At 43.9% G+C, this 21,210-nt stretch overlaps 1 protein-coding gene across 2 annotated transcripts in view; it reads right to left on the bottom strand.

Annotated features, from left to right (window-relative positions):
• LOC132382047 (kazrin-like) overlaps positions 1-10,700 on the bottom strand; it is a 726,142-nt gene extending 715,442 nt beyond the window's left edge. Inside the window, exon 1 of one of the 2 annotated variants that reach the window (XM_059951869.1) lies at positions 10,167-10,700. In XM_059951869.1, coding sequence (XP_059807852.1) covers positions 10,167-10,284 — 118 coding nt within the window. In that variant the 5' untranslated portion in view covers positions 10,285-10,700. The remainder of the gene's footprint in view (positions 1-10,166) is intronic. The other variant, XM_059951868.1, reaches the window with a different exon arrangement.
• Between the last annotated feature and the right edge of the window lie 10,510 nt (positions 10,701-21,210).

The following is a 21,210-nucleotide window of genomic DNA, read 5'->3' as shown; positions in this document are numbered from 1 at the left end:
ACAGCATACCTGGTTCTCATCAAGACCTGCAGTATAAGAACCCCAGCTTTGCACTCACTAGTTGCCAGATTGTTGCTTTTGCCAGTGTGGTAATTAATGCTTCCCGGCCACTTAGGATTGTATGTCCTAAGTTTTACTTCAGTACTGAGATTTACCTGTGAAACCCAGCCTCTCCATGTCAAGATAAAATCACACCTATCTCTTGTCTTCCTGCTCTCCCTCCTGCTTGCCATTCAACACTCACGCCCGCATCTGCATCCTAACTAAACTTCCGTGCCGGTGTCCTGCGCTTGGGTTTGCCTCATTCGTTGCAACAGGTGGACAGTCTAACTTCCCACAACCGTCTCTGTGGAAAGCAGCAATACCTCTGCCATCACAAGGAAATCTGCAGATACTGGAAATTCAAACAACACACACAAAATGCTGGTGGAACACAGCAAGCCAGGCAGCATCTTTCAGGAGAAGCACTGTCGACATTTTGGGCCAAGACCCTTCGTCAGGACTAACTGAGATACTAAGAGATTTGAAAGTAGTGGGGGGAGGGGAAAGTGCATGGTCCAAGCTGACTATCAAACAACCCTTTATACCAATCCTACACCAAAACCATTTTTTAAATTCTCCCACACCTACACACTAGGGGCAATTTACAAAGTCCATCTCGCCTAGCAACCAGTACATCCTTGGACATCAGAGGAATCTAGAGCACCTGAGGAAACTCACACGGTCACAGGGAGAATGCCTACACCAGCAGAGCTTGACTGATCCCAGATTGCTGGAGCTGTGCCACAGTGCTGCTCGATGAGCTGTGCCAAGGTGCCGTCCCTGCTCTTCTTATGTCCTGCACTTTGGACCTTGGATTAGTTAAAAATGAACTTTACAGGAAGCACTGGTGTGGCAAACCAGGAAATGCTGGTTTATTTCAAACCCACTCTCCTTATTCCCCTTTACTTTTGTTGCAGCATTGAGAAGTTCAGGTTAAGAGCGTTGGGGAAAAATATCCCAAATTTTCCCAATGCATTCATGCAAGATTAAAGTTGAGTTTACTCTCATTTCCATAAGTACATGCACACACAGGTGCAATAAAAATCTTAGCAGAATACGAGTAGCATCGACAAGAAAAACACAAATTAAACAAAATTTAAACTTCTCCTCCCCGAGTATCGGCAGAGACTGAAGACTGCAGCACCAGTAGTGAAGATCAAGAAGGTATGGACAAGGGAGATGAAGGAGCGCTTACAGGGCTGTTTTGAATCAGCGGACTGGACTGTATTCAGGGATTCATCTTCGAATCTGATGAGTAGGCCGCAGCTGTCACTGACTTCATTGAAGTGTGTGTGATCATAGTCTGCTGAGGGCTAGAACTGTGGCATTCAAGTCTGGCAGCCCAGAACTGGACAAGAAAAACCAGGCACGACTTGCAGAAGCCTACCCCAAGGGCAAAAAAACAAATCCTGAACGAGGTTGGAGGTGGAATCGGATGCACATCAACTTTAGCAGGGTTTACAGGCCATTACTTCTTACTAAGCGAAACATCATAAATGGCAGTGATTCTTCACTACCAGATGAGCTCAATGTCTTTTTATGCTTGCTTTGAAAGGGAGAGTAAAGCTTCAGCTATGTGGATCCCTGCAACACCTGGTGACCTTACGATCACCGTCTCGGAGGCTGACATCAGGCAGCCTTTCCAGAGAGCAAATCCTCACAAGGCAACAGGCCCCAATGGTGTACCTGGCAGGGCTCTGAAAACCTGCGCCAACTGGCAGGGGCATTCAAAGACATTTCCAATCTCTCATTGCTATAGTTGAAAGATCCCATCTGCTTTAAAGGGGCAATAGTTATATCAGTGCCCAGGAAGAGCAGGGTGAGCTGCCTTAACGACCATCGTCCAGTAGCACTCACACGATGAAGTGGTTTGAGAGGCTGGTTATGACTAGAATCAACGTCTGTCTTAGCAGGGACCTGGACCCACAACAATTTGCCTATCGCCACAAAAGGTCTACAGCAGATGCAATCTCATTGGCCCTTCATGTGGCCTGGATCACCTGGACAATACTAATACCTACAGTACGTCAGGATGCTGTTTATTGAAGACAACTCAGCACTGAACACGATCATTCCTAGTTCTGATCAAAAAGCTCCAGATCTCTAAGGATCTATCCCTGGATATCAATGCAGCTGCAAAGAAGGCATAACAGTGGCTATATTTAATTTTTGGGAAGATTTGATATGTCACCAAAGAAACTCACAAAAAGGCAGCGTCCATCATTAAGAACCCCCATCACCCAGGTCGTGCCCTCTTCTCATTGTTACCATCAGGAAGGAGGTACAGAAGCCTGAAGGTGCACACTCAGCGATTCAGGAACAGCTTCTTTCCCTCTGCCATCCAATTCCTAAATGGACATTGAACCCATGAACACTACCTCACTACTTTTTTATTTCTACTTTGTTTCACACTACTTGGTTAATTTAATGCATACTTACTATAATTTCCTTTCTAAGTATGCATTTCATGGTACTGCAGCTGTAAAAACAGCAAATTTCACAACAAATGCCGGTGATATTAAACCTGATCGTGATTTTTACAAGAAAGAATATAATTGGAACATAATTGGCACCAGTATTGGGGAAGGAGGGACGAGCTCCATACCATTGGGACAGGCTCCACCTGAACCGCAATGGGACCTGGATCCCAGTGAATCATATAATTAGGGACGTGGATAGGACTTTAAACTAAATAGTAGGGGGATAGGTTTAACAGATATGGATAAAGAAGAAAAGTGTGGATAAAGATAAAGGAAAACAAAAGATAAAGAAAGAGAAAAGTAGGAGTGGAGTGAAGAGAAGTCAAGAGCAAAAGAGTAAAAGATTTCAAGGCTTTAAAAGAATAACGTGTGTAAGGGCACTTTATTTGAACGCTCGTAGTATTCAAAACCAAGTTAGTGAACTTGTGACTCAAATCAGTACAAAGAGGTATGATTTGGTGGCCATTACAGAGACGTGGTTGCAGGGTGGAGAGAATTGGGAATTAAATATCCAAGGATATCAGATAATACAGAAGGATAAGCAGGAAGGTAAGGAAGGTGGGGTAGCACTCTTAATTAAAGACAAGATCAGGGCAATAGCGAGAGATGATATAAGATTTAAGGAGCAGAATATTGAATCCATCTGTGTAAAGATCAGGTAAAAAACATCACTGGTGGGAGTTGTCTCTTGGCCACTGAATAACAACATTGCAATGGCACAGGCAATAAACAGAGAAATATCTGAGGCATGTAAGAATGGAACAGCAGTTATCATGGGGGACTTTAACTTGCACATAGATTAGGTGAATCAAGTTGGTCGAGGCAGTTTTGAGGCGGACTTCACAGAACGCATCCACGATGGCTTTCTTGAACAGTATGTTACTGAACTTACGAGGGAACGCGCCATCTTAGATCTGGTCCTGTGCAATGAGACAGGGAAGGTTAGTGATCTTGTAGTTAGGGATCCTCTTGGAAAGAGTGATCACAGTCTGATTGATTTTCAAATGAAGGGTGCAATAGTTCAACCTAAAACCACTGCCTAAACGATGGGATGAGGGAGATTTGACTACTGTCGACTGGGAACACAGGCTATTTGGAGGGTTGGTTGACGAACAGTGGAAGACTTCCAAAGAGAATTTTCATGGTGCTCAACAAAAGTATATTCCAGTTAAAAGCAAGGACAGTAAGGGTGGGAAGAGCCAGCCTTGGATAACTAAGGAAATAAAAGGAGGCATCAAATTAAAATCTGGTGCATACAAAGTTGCCAAGAATAGTGGGAAACTGGAAGATTGGGAAATGTTTAAAAAGCAACAAAGTACCACTAAGTGAGCAATAAAGAAAGGGAAGCTCGATTATGAAAATAAACTAGCACAAAATATAAAGATGGATAGTAAAAATTTGTATAATTATCTGAAGTAGAAAAGAGTGACTTGGAGTATGAGAAGGGGGAATTGATATTGGAAAAGGAGGAAATGGCCAAGGCTTTGGTGACTATTTTGTGTCAGTCTTCATGGTGGAGGACACATCTAACGTGCCAAAGAGAGATGTTATGGATGAGATGGGAGGTGAGGACTTCGATACATCGCTATCACTAAAAAGGTGGAGCTGAGCAAACTTGTGGGCCTGAAGATATGCAAGTTCCCTGGTCCTGATGGAATGCATCCCAGGGTACTGAAAGAAATGACAGAAGTGATAATTCACCAAAATTCTCTGGACTCTGGGCAGGCCCCAGTGGATTCGAAGACAACGAATGCTGCACCATTGTTCAAAAAAGGATGTAGGCAAAAGGCAGGAAACTATAGGCCAGTTAGTTTAACATCTGTAGTTGGGAAAATGCTTGAAGCTATCATTACAGAAGAAATAGTGAGGCATCTGGAAAAAAATGGATCCATCAGGCAGATACAGCATGGATTGAGCAAAGGCAGGTCCTGTTTGACAAATTTACTGGAGTTCTTTGAGGATATAACGAGCGCAGTGGATAGAGGGAAACAGACGGACATTACTTACTTGGATTTCCAGAAGGTGTTTGATAAGGTGCCGCATAAAAGATTTATCCATAAGATAAGGATGCATAGAGTTGGGGTGATGTATTAGCATGGATAGAGGATTGGTTAACTAATAGAAAGCAGAGAGTTGGGAAACATGGGAGTTACTCTGGTTGGCAATTAGTGGTGAGCAATTTGACGTAGGGGTCCGTGCTGGGCCTGCAACTGTTCACGACATACATTAATGATCTGGAAGAGGGGACCAAGTATAGTGTATCTAAGTTTGCTGATGACACTAAATTGAGTGGAAAAGCAAATTGTGCAGAAGATACTGTGAGTTTGCAGAGAGATATAGATAGGTTAAGTGAGTGGGGAATGATCTGGCAGATGTAGTACAATGTTGGTAGATGCGCAGTCATCCACTTTGGAAGGAAAAATGAAAGAGCAGATTATTATTTAAATGGTAGAAAAAAAGTGCAGCGTGCCACTGTACAGAGGGACTTGGGAGTGCTTGTGCATGAATCACAAAAGTTTGCAGATACAGCAGGCTATCAAGAAGGCAGTTGGAATTTTGGCCTTCTTTGCTAGAGGGATGGAATTTAAGAGCAGGGAGCTAATGCTGCAACTGCACAGGGTACTGGTGAGGCCACACCTAGAGTACTGAGTGCAGTTCTGGTCTCTTTAACTGAATAAGGATATACTGGATTTGGAGGCGGTGCAGAGGAGGTTCACCAGGTTTATTCCAGAGATGAGGGGGTTAAACTATGAGGAGCGATTGAGTCACCTGGGACTGTACTCACTGGAATTCAGAAGAATGAGAGAAGATCTTATAGAAACATATAAAATTATAAAAGGGATAGGCAAGATAGAGACAGGAAAGTTGTTTCCACTGGTAGGTGAGACTAGAACTACGGGGACATAGCCTCAAGATTTGGGGGAGTAGATTTAGGACGGAGATGAGGAGGAACTGCTTTTCCCAGAGAGTGGTGAATCTGTGGAATTCTCTGCCCAATGAAGCAGTGGAGGCTACCTCAGTAAATACACTTAAGACAAGGTTGGATATATTTTTGCATAGTTAAGGGTTGAAGGGGAAAAGACAGGTGGAGATGAGTTCATGACCATATCAGCCATGATCTTATTGAATGGTGGAGCAGGTTCGACAGGCCAGATGGCCTGCTCCTGATTCTTATATTTATATTCTTAAAACAAAAGTCCATCTTGACAATGAGGGAGAATTGGCAGGTAGAGGCAGAATGTGGTTACTAATTAAACCATGTTCTTGTACACTGTAGCAGCTAGTTCTTTATTGAGAGTAGGTAAACACCATGTTTGGAAGGGAAAGTTTGGGGAAAGGTCAATTAAGTATTGCCTACAGCATCACAGATATTGTTCAAAGTGAAACAGCAAACAGTTCACAATGCTGTATTTATTGCTCTGGGTAAAACATCAATCCTCATTTTGAAACATGTAAACAGAGGCACGAACAGGCAGGGAATTGAGAGATACAGTATAGCCAACAAGCAGGCAGACGTGCTGTTTAAGTTGCATCATTGTCAGGACAGACATTAGGGCCCTTCTGCTGTTCTATGATCTTCCAAGCACAATTTTATTATACCTTCACATGAAGTCCACAGGACAGTGCATCTCGCACTGGCTGCAAACCCAACTCTGTCCAAAGTGTCCACCCACCAGGACTGGCGTGGTGCGGGGATAGGTGCAAAATGGAGCCCACAAAGCATTTCCATGTTCTTTTTTAAACTAACCATAGACAATTAACATCAAGTATTGCCAATTTTTTTTCTGCCCACTCGATAAACAAAACTGGAAAGGAGGTTCCTGGGCTATGCCAGTGTTTCTCCCTCAGATCCTGCACAGCACTCCAACCCACATACTTTAACATCCACTGGAGCTTTCACCTGCACTGGCACTTTCTTCTTGGGCTGTATCCACACTGGGTTGATTCTACCTTGCTACAGGGTCTCCTCCCATAAGTTCGCAAGGCATAGGAGCAGAATTAGGCCAATCAGCCCATTGCATCTGCTCTGCTATTCCATCCCAGTTGAATTATTATCCCTCTCAACTCCATTCTACTGCCTTTTTCCCTTTGACACCCTTACTAATCAATAACCTATCAACCTCTGCTTTATTTACCCACTGTCTTGGCTTCTGGAGCCATCTGTAGCAATGAATTCCACAGATTCATTACCCTCTGGCTAACGAAATCCCTGCCTATCTCTGTTCAAAAGTATTCTGAGGCTGTGCCCTGTAGTCCTAGACTCCCACATCCACTCTGTCTGGGCCTTCCCCTTCTCTTTTTTTCTAATCTCCAGTGAATACAGGCCCAGAGCTATCAAATGCATTTAAGGATATAACTCCCTTAAAAGTCAAAGATGAAACTCAAAGTCAACGTTTCCTGTGCACAGGACACCAATCTGTAACATTCCAAGAACAACTCTGGGATTTTCACTTTACTGACCCCCAAGAACAGCCCAGGCAGGCAACGTAATCTGTAGAACAGATTGCAGGGGCTGGTCAGGGAATACTTGCCGCATCAAAAACTGTTCACATTTGGATGCAAAAGAAGGATTATTAAGAGACAGAAGGAAGCATCGTGTGAAATCATCAAATAGGGAGGGTTTGTTGCAAGGTACAGCTGGTTGTTTCATGAGCAGTAACTAACTACCCATCTGTTTATAGGAGAAGTGGGGGAATGGGGAGTTTAATCATCTGTTACCTGGTACAAATGGACATGCCACCAAATATTCTGCAATTTGTACATTTATGAGTATCCATTTAAATATAATATGTACATTGATGGAGAAATTATCTTGAGTTGGTAACCGACAGTGTTGTAATCAAACACTGGGGTAGACCCAGTCAGCGCAAGTGAGGTTGCGTGGTTGTGCTTATAAATGATGCACCTGCCTCATGTTGTGTTGTTTTTTTTTAAATCTGTTTATCCCTTCTGCAGTTATTCTTTCAATTTTTATTCACCAAACAGTACATGGAGTCTCCATGTTTACAATATTTAGCTGGCTTATCTTCTTTGGCAGAGATGTGATTCTTAAAGGTTGTGTGACGAGCATACCCCCAGGTTCATTAGCACAATGGAACATGATTAAGATGAAGTCCAAACCAAGGTTATGTTTTGAATTATTGAGCGCTTAGACTCATAGAAGACAAGACAGTGAGGCCTCCTATTTTGGCAGAAATACAACAAATCAGGGAGAGCATCCTGTTGATCATCAGTCCTGTACCTGTTCCCCCTATTCCAATCTCTCTCTCTCTCTCTCTCTCTCTCTCTCTCTGAGTACCAACTGAGAAACAGAAATAATAATAACTTTATCTCTACAGCACGTTTCATACAGACAATGTAGTTCAAAATTGCTTTATAACAGGATAAAGTGCAAACATAAATATAAAATATATTTTTTAAAATAAACATAAAAGACAAAAAGATGTTTAATGTGGGGTTAAATAGGTTTTGAACTTGCATTTACTAGTATCAACTGAGTCAGCAACCCTGATAATTTTACACCTTGAATCCCACAGTTCAGGAGTGTAGTTCAAAAAAGTTGACCTACTAATTCTCTTTTGAGACAGATTATTTAAAGTTAATAGACTGGCGGAAGACACGAGAGCTCGAGCAGGATTATAAAATGAAAGGGAATCTGTGATGTACTCCTGTCCAGACTATTAGGAGCTTTAAAAACAAGTTAGAGAACTTCAAAATCAATTCTAAAAGGTCCAGGAAGCCAATTTATAGTAGTTAAGATGGGAGTGATATGTTCCCTCATCCTGATTTTAGCTAAATGTCTAGCAGCAGCACTCTGAAGTTTGCCAATAGATTGTTTTGGAAGACAAGTAAAAAGTGCATTGCAGTAAACTATTCTGGTATAAGATAGTGTCTAAGCTCGAGATTCACATCCAAATCAGAATGGACAAGATCAAGTGATCTCTCTGATAAGAGGAAGCTAATTGAGGACTCCTCTATATTAGAAAATGAGTTAATAGAATCTGTACCAGAGCCTAGACAGGCTTTGTTAAAGTTTCACACCTCTCACCAGGCAAGATAAATATGGAGAGCTCATCCTCTGAACAAGGAGGCAAGAACCAAATACTCAAACAACAAGATCACTGACCTTTCCCTAATTCCCAGGTGGGAGCTCTGTCCTCAGGCTGATGTGAGGCACATTGCAGTCTGAATAAGAAATAAACATCTCCATCATCACAAGGGACAGAAACCAGTAGGTGTGCACTTCATCAGGGCCAGAATTAGAGTTTCACAGCATGGGAATGGGCCATTCAGCCCAGTTCACCATGTTGTCCAGCGAGCTAATCCCAACTGCCCACGTATGTCCCATAGCCCCGATACGTCTTCCATCTACGTACATTTCTAGATGACTTAAAAATGTTGCTAATGTGCACAGCTCAACCACTATTTCTGGCAGCTCGTTGTAAATATGCACCATCCTCTATGTGAAGAAGCTGCCCCTGGTGTCCTTTTTAAACATTAGCACAACATTGTGGGCCAAAGGACCTGTTCCTGTGCGACAGTATACATGTTCTTAAACTCTCTCACTTCTGATCTTAAACCCTCTTGTTTCTTTTTAAGCACCCCTTCTTATTGAAAAGGCCATGTGCTCGCCTTTTCAAATGGAATGGTTATGTGCTTTCTTGGTGGCAGGGTGGAGATACGTCTCTACCAAAGGGGGCTCAGGGCACTGCTTGCCTCCACTATCCTGCGGATCACCCTTGGGCAAAGTGTAGCACCTGGTTAGTCCCCTGATCGGGGTCACGTGAAGCCACAGGAGCAGGTGGTGAATGGTCATATGGGCAGCTGGTGCGTATCACAAGTCCTGGTTATGCAACCACCGACACCAGGCAGACAATCTCTGAAGAGCACCTTGTAAAGACTTTGCCCAGAAGAAGGCAATGGCAAACCACTTTTGTAGAAAAATTGGACAAGAACAATTATGGTCAAGGATAGACCATGATCGTCTATGTCACCTGACACAGCACATAATGATGATGATATGCTTTCACCCTGTCCATGACCCTCACGATCTTGTTTCTCTCTATCTAGTCACCTCATAGACTCCTACATTCCAGAGGATAAAGTCCTGGTCGATGTAACCTCTCCTTACAATTCAGGCCCCACCAAGTCCAAGCAGAATTTTGCTAAATCCTATCTGCACTCTTTCAAGTTTAATGACATTGTTCCTATATTAGGATGACCAGAACAGTGTAGAATCGGGAATTAGTTTTATCCTGAGGATTAGGAACTCAGTACCCCTGAGGAGCACAGACTCTCACCATGGCAACCACCACTTGGGTTTACTGGAGTGGTGACAGGCACAGTTAACAGTCTGGTGCTGGAGGGGATGGTTAGATTGACAAACATCATGGAGTAAAGTTGATCTTCTGTGCTCTGCGAGTTTGCTATGATTCTGTTGGTTAAGAACATAGACCTTCATGGAAGGGCTAGAGGTATTGATTACTGAGACACCAAGAGAAAGGGAAGTGGGGGGGGGGGGGTGAGTGGACGGTTTGTCACCACCATCATACTTTTTCCCTGTTAAGCATCACCCCAGTCTCGGTCTCTCTCCTTCTCTCATGCACACAGCACCAGCTCTGCCACCCAGTTAAACTTACTGACCTGCCTGCATGATCTCACACTGGTGTCCAAAGACCCTCGTGAAGGTGGTGGGGCTTTGCCCTGTGCTGATGGTCGCAGGTACGTCCATGGCTTCTTGTTCTCTCCTGCACTGGCTCATGTCAGGTCACTCAAGGCAGGGGCTCCCAAAAGTTTCCTGGCCGAGGACTAGATGGTAGTCTTTGGCCTCACAGGCGCCGCTATGTCCAGTCAGGGATCTCCCAGTGTTACGCAGGCTGTCCTACGATGCGACACACTCACTTGCCCCCCGAAGAGCAAACTGACAAATCGCGGGTTAATCAGCAGCTAGCCCGGCGAGCCTTTTATTCTCGGTTCTCTGGCGTCTGGCGACTCCGCCTCGCCGGTCAGCGGTCACTGGGACTGGATCCAGTGGAGGGCTGGCCCCCACGGCGGGCAGAAGCAGCGGGGGGCGATTTCCAGCCGAGCATCAGACCCCGCTTCCCAGAGCTCCGACCTCCGCAACAACCCCGCTCCGACAAATCATTCATTAACCAATAACGAGGAGCTTTGCGGAACTGGCGCTCAAACCCCCGAGTACAATTTCTCCCTTAATATCTCACTACTACATTTATGACGGCTAGAGATCTAGTTTAACCCTTCCTTGGCCCGCCGCGTTGAAATCACTTCGCGCAAATTGATCCGCAATGATAATTAGCAATTTAATTTGCAGCCTTTGGAATCGATGCTTGCTCCAGCTGTGTATTTCCCGCCCACCCAAATGTTAAAGTGTTGGAAAATATTATCGTTAAACCTCGGAGCTCCCTCACACGCTGCTTCCTAAAGCCGGCTGCGGCATTTTAGATATTCCGCACTCATTCAAGTCACAAGTGTAAGCGTGACTACCTTTGTTCTCACTTACTGGCCCAGGAGAGCAATTATAACCCCCCAAGTACATTAGCTGGTTACTTATTTATGGGGTCTCGCTCTGTACAGCGGCTGTGCAGTTTGTCCACACAATCCTTCATCGACTTTTGAATGTGAACGGCCAAACACATTTTCTCGCTGGTGTAACAGCTTTTGAAAGGGGATAATTATACGTGGTCCAGAAATCTTGCCTTCACTAGACGTGTAAGCAGCTGGAGTGACATTCGGAGCTACATTGAAAATGTCACCCCACGTCCCCAGATGCTGAAGGTAGCGGTCTTATCATCAAAGGGAGCGTTCTTGGGGTGGGTGTTGACAAGGTCAAATGCTAACAAGTATCACCACCAACACGAGAAAGTCTGCAGATGCTGGAAATCCAAAAAAAACTGCTTCCTCCCCTCTTCCCACCCCCATCTTAGTCTGACTCCTTCTCCCGCCATTCCAGTCCTGATGAAGGGTCTCGGCCTGGAACGTCGACTGTCTACTCTTTTCCACAGATGGCCTGCTGAGTTCCTCCAGCATTGAGTGTGTTTGTGTGTTTTTTCCCCCCGGGAATGGTCCCAGGAATGAAAAGGTTAATGCATGAGGAGCGTTTGATAGCTCTGGGCTTGTACTCGCTGAAGTTTAGAAGAATGAGGGGGGGGGGGGTGGAATCTAATTGTAAACTGCGAATATTGAAACGTCTAGGCAGTTCAAAGTGCAAAGTAAAATATATTCTCAGTGTAAATACATGTCACCACATACAACCCTGTGATTCTTTTTCTGCAGATATTCTTAACAAATCTATAGAACAGTAACTATAAACAGAGTCAATGGACAACAAACTGTGCAAATGTAGATATAAATAAACAGAAGTAACAAGCATGAAATAACAAAATAAAAGAGTCCTTGAGTGAGTGTAGTTATCCCCTTTTGTCCAAGAGCCTGATGGTTGAGGGGTAGTAACTGTTCTTGAACCTGGTGGTGTGAGTCCTGAGGCACCTGTACCTTCTACCTGATGGCAGCAGTGAGAAAAGAGCATGCCTGGGTGGTGAGGATCTTTGATGTCGGACACTGCTTTTCTATGGCAATGTTTCATTTAGGTGTGTCAGTGGCTGGGAGGGTTTTACTGGTGATGTTCTGGGCCGAATCCACTACCTTTTGTAGGATTTTCCTCTCAAAGGCATTGGTGTTCCCGTACCAGGCCATACATCCTTGGCCAGAGGCTGCTGAGTTTGTGGGATTCATTGCCACTGATGGCTCTGAAGACCATGTCATTGAGTCACAGAAAAGTACAGCACAGAAACAGGCCCTTTGGCCCATCTCATCCATACTGAACTATTTAAACTGCCTACTCCCATGGACATACACTGGGACCATGTGACCTTCCAAACCCCGACCATCCACGCACCTATCAAACTTCTCATAAACGTTGAACCTATATCAAACTTCTTATAAATGTTGAACCTAAGCTTGAAAGCCCTGGCAGCTCATTCCACACTTTTGCAACCATCTGAGTGAAGAAGTTTCCCCTCATGATCCCCTTAAACTTTTCACCTTTCATCTTTAACCCATGACCTCTAGTTGTAGTCCCACCCAAGCTCAGTGGAAAAAGCCTGCTTGCATTTACCCTATCGATACCCCTCATAATTTTGCAAACCTCGATCAAATCTTCTGTCAATCTTCTACATTCCAAGGACTGAAGTCCTAATCTATGCAATCTTTCCAAGGTCTAATCCAGTTTACGGCCTCATCTTAAATGCCAATTGACTGAACCTTCTTCATCAGCTTCCCGTGTGGGACCTAGTCAAATGCCTTTCTGAAGTCCATGTAGACAACATCCACTGCCTTGCCTTCAGCAAATTTCTTGGGAACATTCTGGAAAAACCCTACTGCGCATGAAACTATGCTGACTATCCCGAGTCAGTCCCTGCCTATCCAAATACTCATCATTCCCTTAGAATGCCTTTCTGTAACTTTCCCACTGTTAACGTCAGGCTCACTGGCCTATAGTGTCCTCGTTTATTTTTTAGAATTTTTCTTAAACACCAGAAAAACTTCAACTGTCCTCCAATTCTGCGGTATCTCACCTGTCGCTAAGGATGATTTAAATATCTCTGCTAGTGCCCCTGCAATTTCTGCACTTGCCTCCCACAGGATCTGAGGGAACACCTTGTCAAGTTCTAAACACCTTCTCCTCTGTAATCTGTAAAGGGAAGTCAGTGCTGTTTTGTCTCACTTCTATAGACTCTGTATCCATCTCCTGAGTAAGTACAGATGCAAAAAAACCATTGAAGATCTCCCCTTCTCTTTTGGTCCCATGCACGGATTACCATCTTGATCTTCGAGAGGACCAATTTTGTCCCTTACAACCCTTTTGATGATGATGATGATGTCGACTCAGGCCTAAGAGGCCAGCGTTGGGCATTTTCGTGCTTTACAAGGTGCAGAACAAAAGACTGTGTGGCACGCCACACCTCACACAGACATTTCGCAGCATTTTTCTTTATTTTATGAGGTCGAATTGCGAGTTCAACACTCAACCCGGCACAGACGGAAAACATGCTCAAGAATGGCCTTACTAGATTCGGACCCGGGTACCTCCGTTCCAGAGTCCGGCTCTGATGTCGCTGTGCTACCAGCCAAACTTTTACTCTTAATATATCAATAGAATCTCTTAGGTACTCCTTCACCTTGTCTGCTAGGGCAATCTTTAGCATTCCTTTAGCCCTTATGATTTTGTTTTAAGTGTTTTCTTGTATTTCTTATACCTCATAAGTATCTCATTTGTTCCTACCTGCCTATAGTCTACTAAGCACTTCCTTTTTTTCCTAAACCAGGGCCTCAATATTTCTTGACAAGCAATGTTCCCTAAACCTGAAATCTTTACCTTTTATTCTGACAGGCACATACAAACTTTATGCTCTCAAAATTTTACTTTTGAAAACCTCCCGCTTACCTTTGCCAGAAAACAGCCCGTCCCAATCCACACTGAAGGTAGTAGGTGCTCGTCAATCCCATTGGGTCATGGGTTTGCCCCTCTGGTGGACTGTGCCCTCTGCAGGGCGCAGGCCTGGGTGGGAAGATTTGAAGAACCAGCTGTTGCCCATGCAGTGGGTTCCCACTCTCCATGTCATTGATGTAGTCCAAGGGAAGGGCAAGCACTGACACAACTTGGCACCAGGTTCGTCGCAGAGGTTGTCAGAGTGAAGTTGTAAACAACATCAAACTGCCTTAGGGACCCCGGCTCTGGATTTCTTCCTCGGGGTTTACTTCTGTAGCTTTTCCCATGGCCACAAGGCAGTGGAGGTTTAAAATCAGAGTTTTCCTTCTCCTAGGTGGGCTGTCAAGCTGACAAGCCCCACCTGCCCGAAGCAACTGGTTTTGAGGTGCCTGTGGTCCACCTTTGGCCGTTCTCTTGTCAGTAGAAACAGTTCCACCAGACCTAGTAGCAAAGCCACATGGGAAGGCCAAGAGGGACTTGGTTGTCAGAGGCTGTTAGAAGCCATTTGGAGTACTTTATAGGTAGTGGGAGCTTATCCCCACTACCACCCCCGGCTAAGACAACCTCAGGAACCCCACTGAAGGTAAGCTAGCCAATAATATAAAACAGGATGCCAAATGTTTTTTTCCAGATATATTAGGTATAAAAGGGAGGCAAGAACAGACATCGGACTGCTGAAAAAATGACGCTGGTGGGGCAGTAACGGGGAGCAAAGAAATAGCGGACAAACTGAATAAGTATTTTGTATGTCATCACTGGCATTGCAACATGCTAGAAATGTGAAAGTGTCAGCGAGTAGAAGTGAGTGTTGTCATTATTATTAAGGAGAAGGTGCTTGGGAAGCTGAAAGGTCTGAAGGTAGATAAATCACCTGGACCAAATGGACTACACCCCAGGGTTCTGAAAGAAGTAGCTGAAGAGATTGTGAAGGCATTAGTAATCAGCTTTAAAGCACTACAAGGTTTCAGGAGTGATTCTGGAGGACTGGAAAATTGCAAATATCACACCACTCTTTAAGAAGAGAGGAAGGCAAAAGACAGGAAATTATAGTGGTTGGCAAGTGGATTATTATGGCTGAGGTTTTAGTCTACTTGGAGGCCCACACTGAAATAGACCAAATTCAACATGGTATCCTTAAGGGGAAATTTTGTCCAATAAATCTGGTGGAATTCTTTGAGGAAATAATGGAGAGATTCATAGTAGTAGTAGTAGGCCTCCATTAGTTTCGATAGACAATAGCTGCAGAAGTAGACCATTTGGCCCTTCGAGCCTGCACCGCCAATCTGAGATCATGGCTGATCATCTACTATCAATACCCGGTTGCTGCCTTGTCCCCATATCCCTTGATTCCCCTATCCATAAGATACCTATCCAGCTCCTTCTTGAAAGCATCCAGAGAATTGGCCTCCACTGCCTTCCGAGGCAGTGCATTCCAGACCCCCACAACTCTCTGGGAGAAGAAGTCTTTCCTTAGCTCTGTCCTAAATGACCTACCCCTTATTCTCAAACCATGCCCTCTGGTACTGGACTCTCCCAGCATCTGGAACATATTTCCTGCCTCTACCTTGTCCAATCCCTTAATAATCTTATATGTTGCAATCAGATCCCCCCTCAACCTCCTTAATTCCAGCGTGTAAAAGCCCAGTCTCTTTAACCTCTCTGTGTAACCATGCTCTGATAGACCATGGATTTGCTCCTTGGAAAGTTTCCAGGGCACAAGCCTTGTATGGAAGACCGGCAGTTGCCCATGCTGCAAGTCTCCCCTCTCCACGCCACCGATGTTGTCCAAGGGAAGGGCATTAGGACCCACACTGCTTGGCACCGATGTTGTCACAGAGTAATGTGCTCAAGGACACACATGCAGCCTCAGCCAAGGCTCAAACCAGTGACCTTCAGATCACTAGATGAACGCCTTAACCACCTGGCCACGCGCCAACACGGAGAGACTCATATCACTCGCACCAATCTTCATGTTGACAGCGCAACAGTGGAAACTGCAATCGGATTCAAACTCCTGGGAGTGCACATCTTGCACAAACTCTCATGGTCCCAGAACATGTTCCACAGAGTCAAGAAATCCCTCTGTTCTCTGAGGAGGCTGAAGAGAAGTGGACCATGCACATTAAAACTCACATCCTTCCACAGATGTGTAGTAGAAGGTATCCTAATATGCTGCATCACTGCTTGGTACAGAAACTACCCTGCGGAGGGCAGGGTAGTTTCTAATTTGGATAATCCAACCGCCCAACGTGTCACGAGCTCCAGCCTACCTGCCTTCAAAGACGTATATACAGAAAGGTGTTGAGAAAAGGCCAGCAACATCATAAAGGATCCTGCCTACCCTGCTCATGGACTGTTTACCCCACTCTCATAAAGGAGGAGGCTTTGAAGGATCCACAGACTCAAAACCAGGTACTTTCCCCAAGCAGCGAGTCTGATCAACACCTCCACCCGCTAACCTATCCCGCAAAACCTTCCACCACCACCAGTACTTTATTATTTCTTGTCAGAGTCATCTTATGTATGGAAACTCCTGTGCCTAGTGTCACTCTGTGGACTTACAATCAATCTATGTAAATAAACTATCTTATGCATTTATACTTATTGTGTTTTTTAATCTTACTGTGCTTTTTTCTGTTGTCTCGGGTCTGGGGCAACATTTATTTCGCTCTCCTTTACACTTGAGTAAAGGAAATGACATTAAACAATCTTGAATCTTGAGGATAGAGCCATTGGATGCTGTTTACTTGGATTTTCAGAAGGCCTATGACAAGGTGCCCATGCTTAAGGCTGCTAAACAAGACAGGAGCCCATGGTTTTACAGGAAAGACATTAGCATGGATAGAAGTTTTTCTTCCTCGGTAGTATAGTGGTTAGTATCCCCGCCTGAATAAAAAGATTGAAAAAGAAAGAAAGAAAGAAGTTTTTCTGATTGGCAGAAGGCAAAGAATGGGAATAAAGAGAGTCTTTTCTCATTTCCTGCTGAGTGTCTCCAGCATTTTGTGTGTGGGGCTTTTCTGGCTGGCTGCCAGTGACCAGTTGTGTTCCACAGGGGTCAGAGTTGGGTCCGTTTACTTTTCACATCTTATGTTAATGATTTAGATGACGGAATTGATGGATTTGTGGAAGATACAAAGGTGGGTGTAGGGGCAGGTAGTGGTGAGGAAGCAGGCAGTCTGCAGAAAGACTTGGGACAGACTAGGAGAATGGGCAAGGAAGTGGGGAGTGCAATAAAATGTGGAGAAGTGAATGGTCGTGCACTTTATTAGAAGGAAAACAAAAGCAGAGAGTATTTTCTAAACAGGGAGCAGATTCAGAAATCAGAGGTGTAAAGAGACATTGGAGTCCCATGCAGGATTCCTCAAAGGTTAACTTCTAGGTTGAAATGGTGGTCAAATGGTCAAATACAATGTTAGTATTCATTTCCAGAGGACTAGAATATAAAAATCAAGGATGTAATACTTTATAAAGCATTGGTCAGGCCACATTTGGAGTATTATGAACAGTTTGGGCCCCATATCTAAAAAAGAACATGTTGGCTTTGAAGCTGGTGCAGAGGAGGGTCATGAGAATGTTTCCGGGAATGAAAGGGTTGACCTACAAGAAGTAAACACAAAGTGCACTGCAGACGCTGTGGTCAAATCAAGACGTACAAAAAAGCTGGATGTCCTTGTCCGACCTGCTGAGTTCATCCAGCTTTTTTGTACGTCTTGACCTATGAGAAGTGTTTGATGGTTCCAGGCCTGTAATCAATGGAATTTAGAAGAATGAGGGGGGGATCTCTTTGATGCATACCGGATATTGAAAGGCCTAGAAAGAGTAGATATGGTCTCTTTTTCCATCCATCAGGGCCTTTAGCATTGTCAATGAACCCTCCCATTTGTCCAATAATCTCTTTGACCCTCTACCTTCAGGCAGGGGATACTGTAGTATTAGGACAAGAGCTGTCAGGGTGAGAAACAGCTTCTTCCCCAGGCTGTAGGACTACTGAAATCCCTACCAGCACCCAGGTCTCATCACACATGAAGTGGCAGCAGCGTTATTCAGTTTATTTTGTGTCGCAAAGCACCTTGTTATTTGATAATATACTCATGATAATATCACTTCCTGTGTGAAGTGTGTGAGTTATACAGTTATGTGCTATGCACTAGCTCCAGAGGAATGCTGTTTTGTTTGGCATTATACATGTGCGCGGTTAAACGACAATAAAATTGCACTTGAGAGGATGTTTCCTGTAGTGGGGGAGTCCAGGACCAGAGGGCAAGAGGGCTCTCATCTCTGTTCTCTCTTCAGAACAGAGATGAGAGGAAATATCTTTAGCAGAGGGTGTCAAACCTGTGGAATTCGTTGCCCAGACGTCTGTGGAGGCTGAGCCATTTGGTATATTGAAAGCAGAGGGGAAAGATTCAGAGGGATATGGGCCAGTCACACCAAATGGAACTAGCCTGGATGGGCATCTTAGCTGGTGTGGGTGAGTTGAATCGAAGGGATTGTTTCTGTGCTGATTTACTCCCTGACTGTACCTGCTTAAAATACAATTCACTGAGCATCTCTTTTTCATCTCAAGTGCCCCTTAAGGTGGTATCTCCTACCTACACAGGATTTCCACCAGTGCTGGCTCGAGGAAAGCTCACCAGTTTGCTGAGGTCTCAGGTAGAAAGTGGTAGTAATTAATCTGGCGATGGTGGGGTAGGCTGTAAGGTTGGCCATTAAGTTGAGGAAGATTGTGAGAAACTGAAGAACACATAAATCTCTTGTCTTCTGGTGCTGTCTGTGTGGAGTGTGCACGCTCTCCCTCTGACTGTTTCCTCTGGGTTCTTTAGTTTTCTCCTGCAGCCCAAACAAGAAGAATTGTAAGTTAATTGGTCGCTGTAAATTGCCCTTAGTGTACAGCTGAGTGGCAAAATCTGGGGGAAGAATACAATGTTCTCAGTATTACTCATTACTTTTTCTGTATTTTCTCAGTTTGTCTTCCTTTGCACATCAGTTGTTTGTCAGTTTTTGTGTGTAGTTTTTGGTTAATTCTATTGTATTTCTCAGTTTTACCATGACTGCCTTCAAGAAAATGAATCCCATGGTGATGTATAGTACTTTGATAATAAATTTACTTTGAACTTTGAAAAAAGGGGATTAATGTAGGGTCAATGTAGATGGTCAGCACAGACTCAATGGGCCAAATGGCCTTTTTCCCTGCTGTATCTCCCTATGAGTTTTCCAAGTTCAACAGTAGTGCAACTTAAAATGTCCATCATTTTCCACTTTAATTTCCTCTCCTACTAAAAAAAACACCTCAATAATCATTCTAGTCAAATAGATTTGACCGATCTCCCTCTTCCTCTTGCTTGCTGCCGCCGCAGGAAGTTGCTAGGGTCTTGGATCTTGGGCAAAGTTTGATCAGCGTGGTATGTGGGTTGGTCTCATTTTCAGAGTCTCTGCAGTTCGTATTATGATGTGGTTCTGGCTTCTGGTTATTCCATTTTTTAATTGGTATTTTGTGCGATTTTGATTGGGGCGGCCTGCAGTCAAAGAACAACACAGGAGCTAAATTCAGCTGATCCAAATTAACTGAACATTCAATGGTTCAATTTAATATCAGATAATGTATACAGTATACAACCTGAAATCCATACTCTTCACAGGCATCCACAGAACAAGGAGATCAAAAACACTGAAAGAATAAATGACAGGAAATTGTTACAACCCCAAAGCCCCCCTTCCACCCCTCCCCCCTCATTCCTGGACTGTTTCAAGGACTCTGTGGTTTGATGTTTAATATTCTCTGTGTTATTTGCTCATTTTTTTTGCCATTTGTGTGACTTGTTCTTTGTTTTGTGTGTTAGGTGTATGATGTTTTCTTTGAAAGGGTCTCATGGTGTTCTTTGTTCCAAGGCTGGCTGCAAGAAGGAGAATCCCAGAGTTATATATTGCAAACATACTTTGATAATAAATGTACTTTGAATCCTTGCTCTTTACAATGAGCAAGAGAATGGGAGGAAGACTTTATATAAAGTCCAAAAAACTTTTTGTGCCCTTCAGTAATTTAGCAATTTTAGTTTTGTCATTTACTTTAGTATTGAAGCGAATGACAAAACTAGATGAAACCCATGGAAAGATGTAATAGTATTACACCAGACTCTGTGGAAAATTGATTGATGCTTGGAAAGCCTTTCTAGATTTTCTCAAACATCATATAGTGTATTCTGGTGATATGTTAGAAAGCTGCCGCCCCTAATCCATGGCAACATAGTGAGGCCAAAATGAAGAGAACCAGATAGTTATTTTCACACCTGGCTGCTCATTGAAAGAAGGCATGTGGATGAAGAAGCTTATTTGGGATTACAGGGGATTATCTTCTACATGTCCACTGAGGACAAAAATGGCACAGAAAACAAAAGTATTTGTAGCAAAGCCAAGTTAATGAAATGAAGGTCACAGTAAGAGAAAGATATCACTGGGATGACCACCTTGTTAACGGTTGCCATGGGTGCAGTTTGACATCAGAAAGAAACACTAACCAATGTGACACTTGTTCTGCTGAATTCCAACATCATTGTTAAGTTTACCGTTAGCTGGGAAAACAAGGGTCTGCAGATGATGTAGTCTGAATCTAAAACTGTGGGAGGAAGTTAGCAGGTTAGGCCGAGGTATTGTTGATATTTCAGATCAAGACTCTCTGTCTATAGTGTTGGCTTTCTAACTTTGTTTCTCCCCTCTCTGGGAATGGAGAACATACCTGCCTGACCCTTGTCTTTCTGCTCTGTATTTCACTCTCCATCATGTTCTCCCATTTGCTCCCGTTCATTCACTGATCTTTTTCACAGTTTATCCCAATAGTCACCTTACTGGCGACATTCTCCCCTCTTCACCTTCACCCTCCCTGTAGCTTCTTTCACCTCATTTTCCACTCTGACGAAGGGTCCCTGTCTTGAAATTTTGACCTCACTTCTCTTCACCCCCCTGCAGCCTGACCAGCCAACTATCCCCTTTTGTTTTGGATTTCCAGCTTCTGCACATTTTTAACTGTAAAGGGACACATTTATCTAATTATTGGATCAGTACTGGAGAAGGTTCACGCTTCTCTGCTTATGAATAGAGATGTAAGTTTCCTTGCTATAAAAAATAAAATGGAAACCAAGCAACCACCAAGTTTGTGGACTGCAATGGAAGAATCAGGCACCA

Source organism: Hypanus sabinus, chromosome 27 (genome assembly GCF_030144855.1).
Source record: "Hypanus sabinus isolate sHypSab1 chromosome 27, sHypSab1.hap1, whole genome shotgun sequence".
Lineage (NCBI taxonomy): Eukaryota > Metazoa > Chordata > Chondrichthyes > Myliobatiformes > Dasyatidae > Hypanus > Hypanus sabinus.
This window is presented reverse-complemented; position numbering and strand designations above follow the sequence as displayed.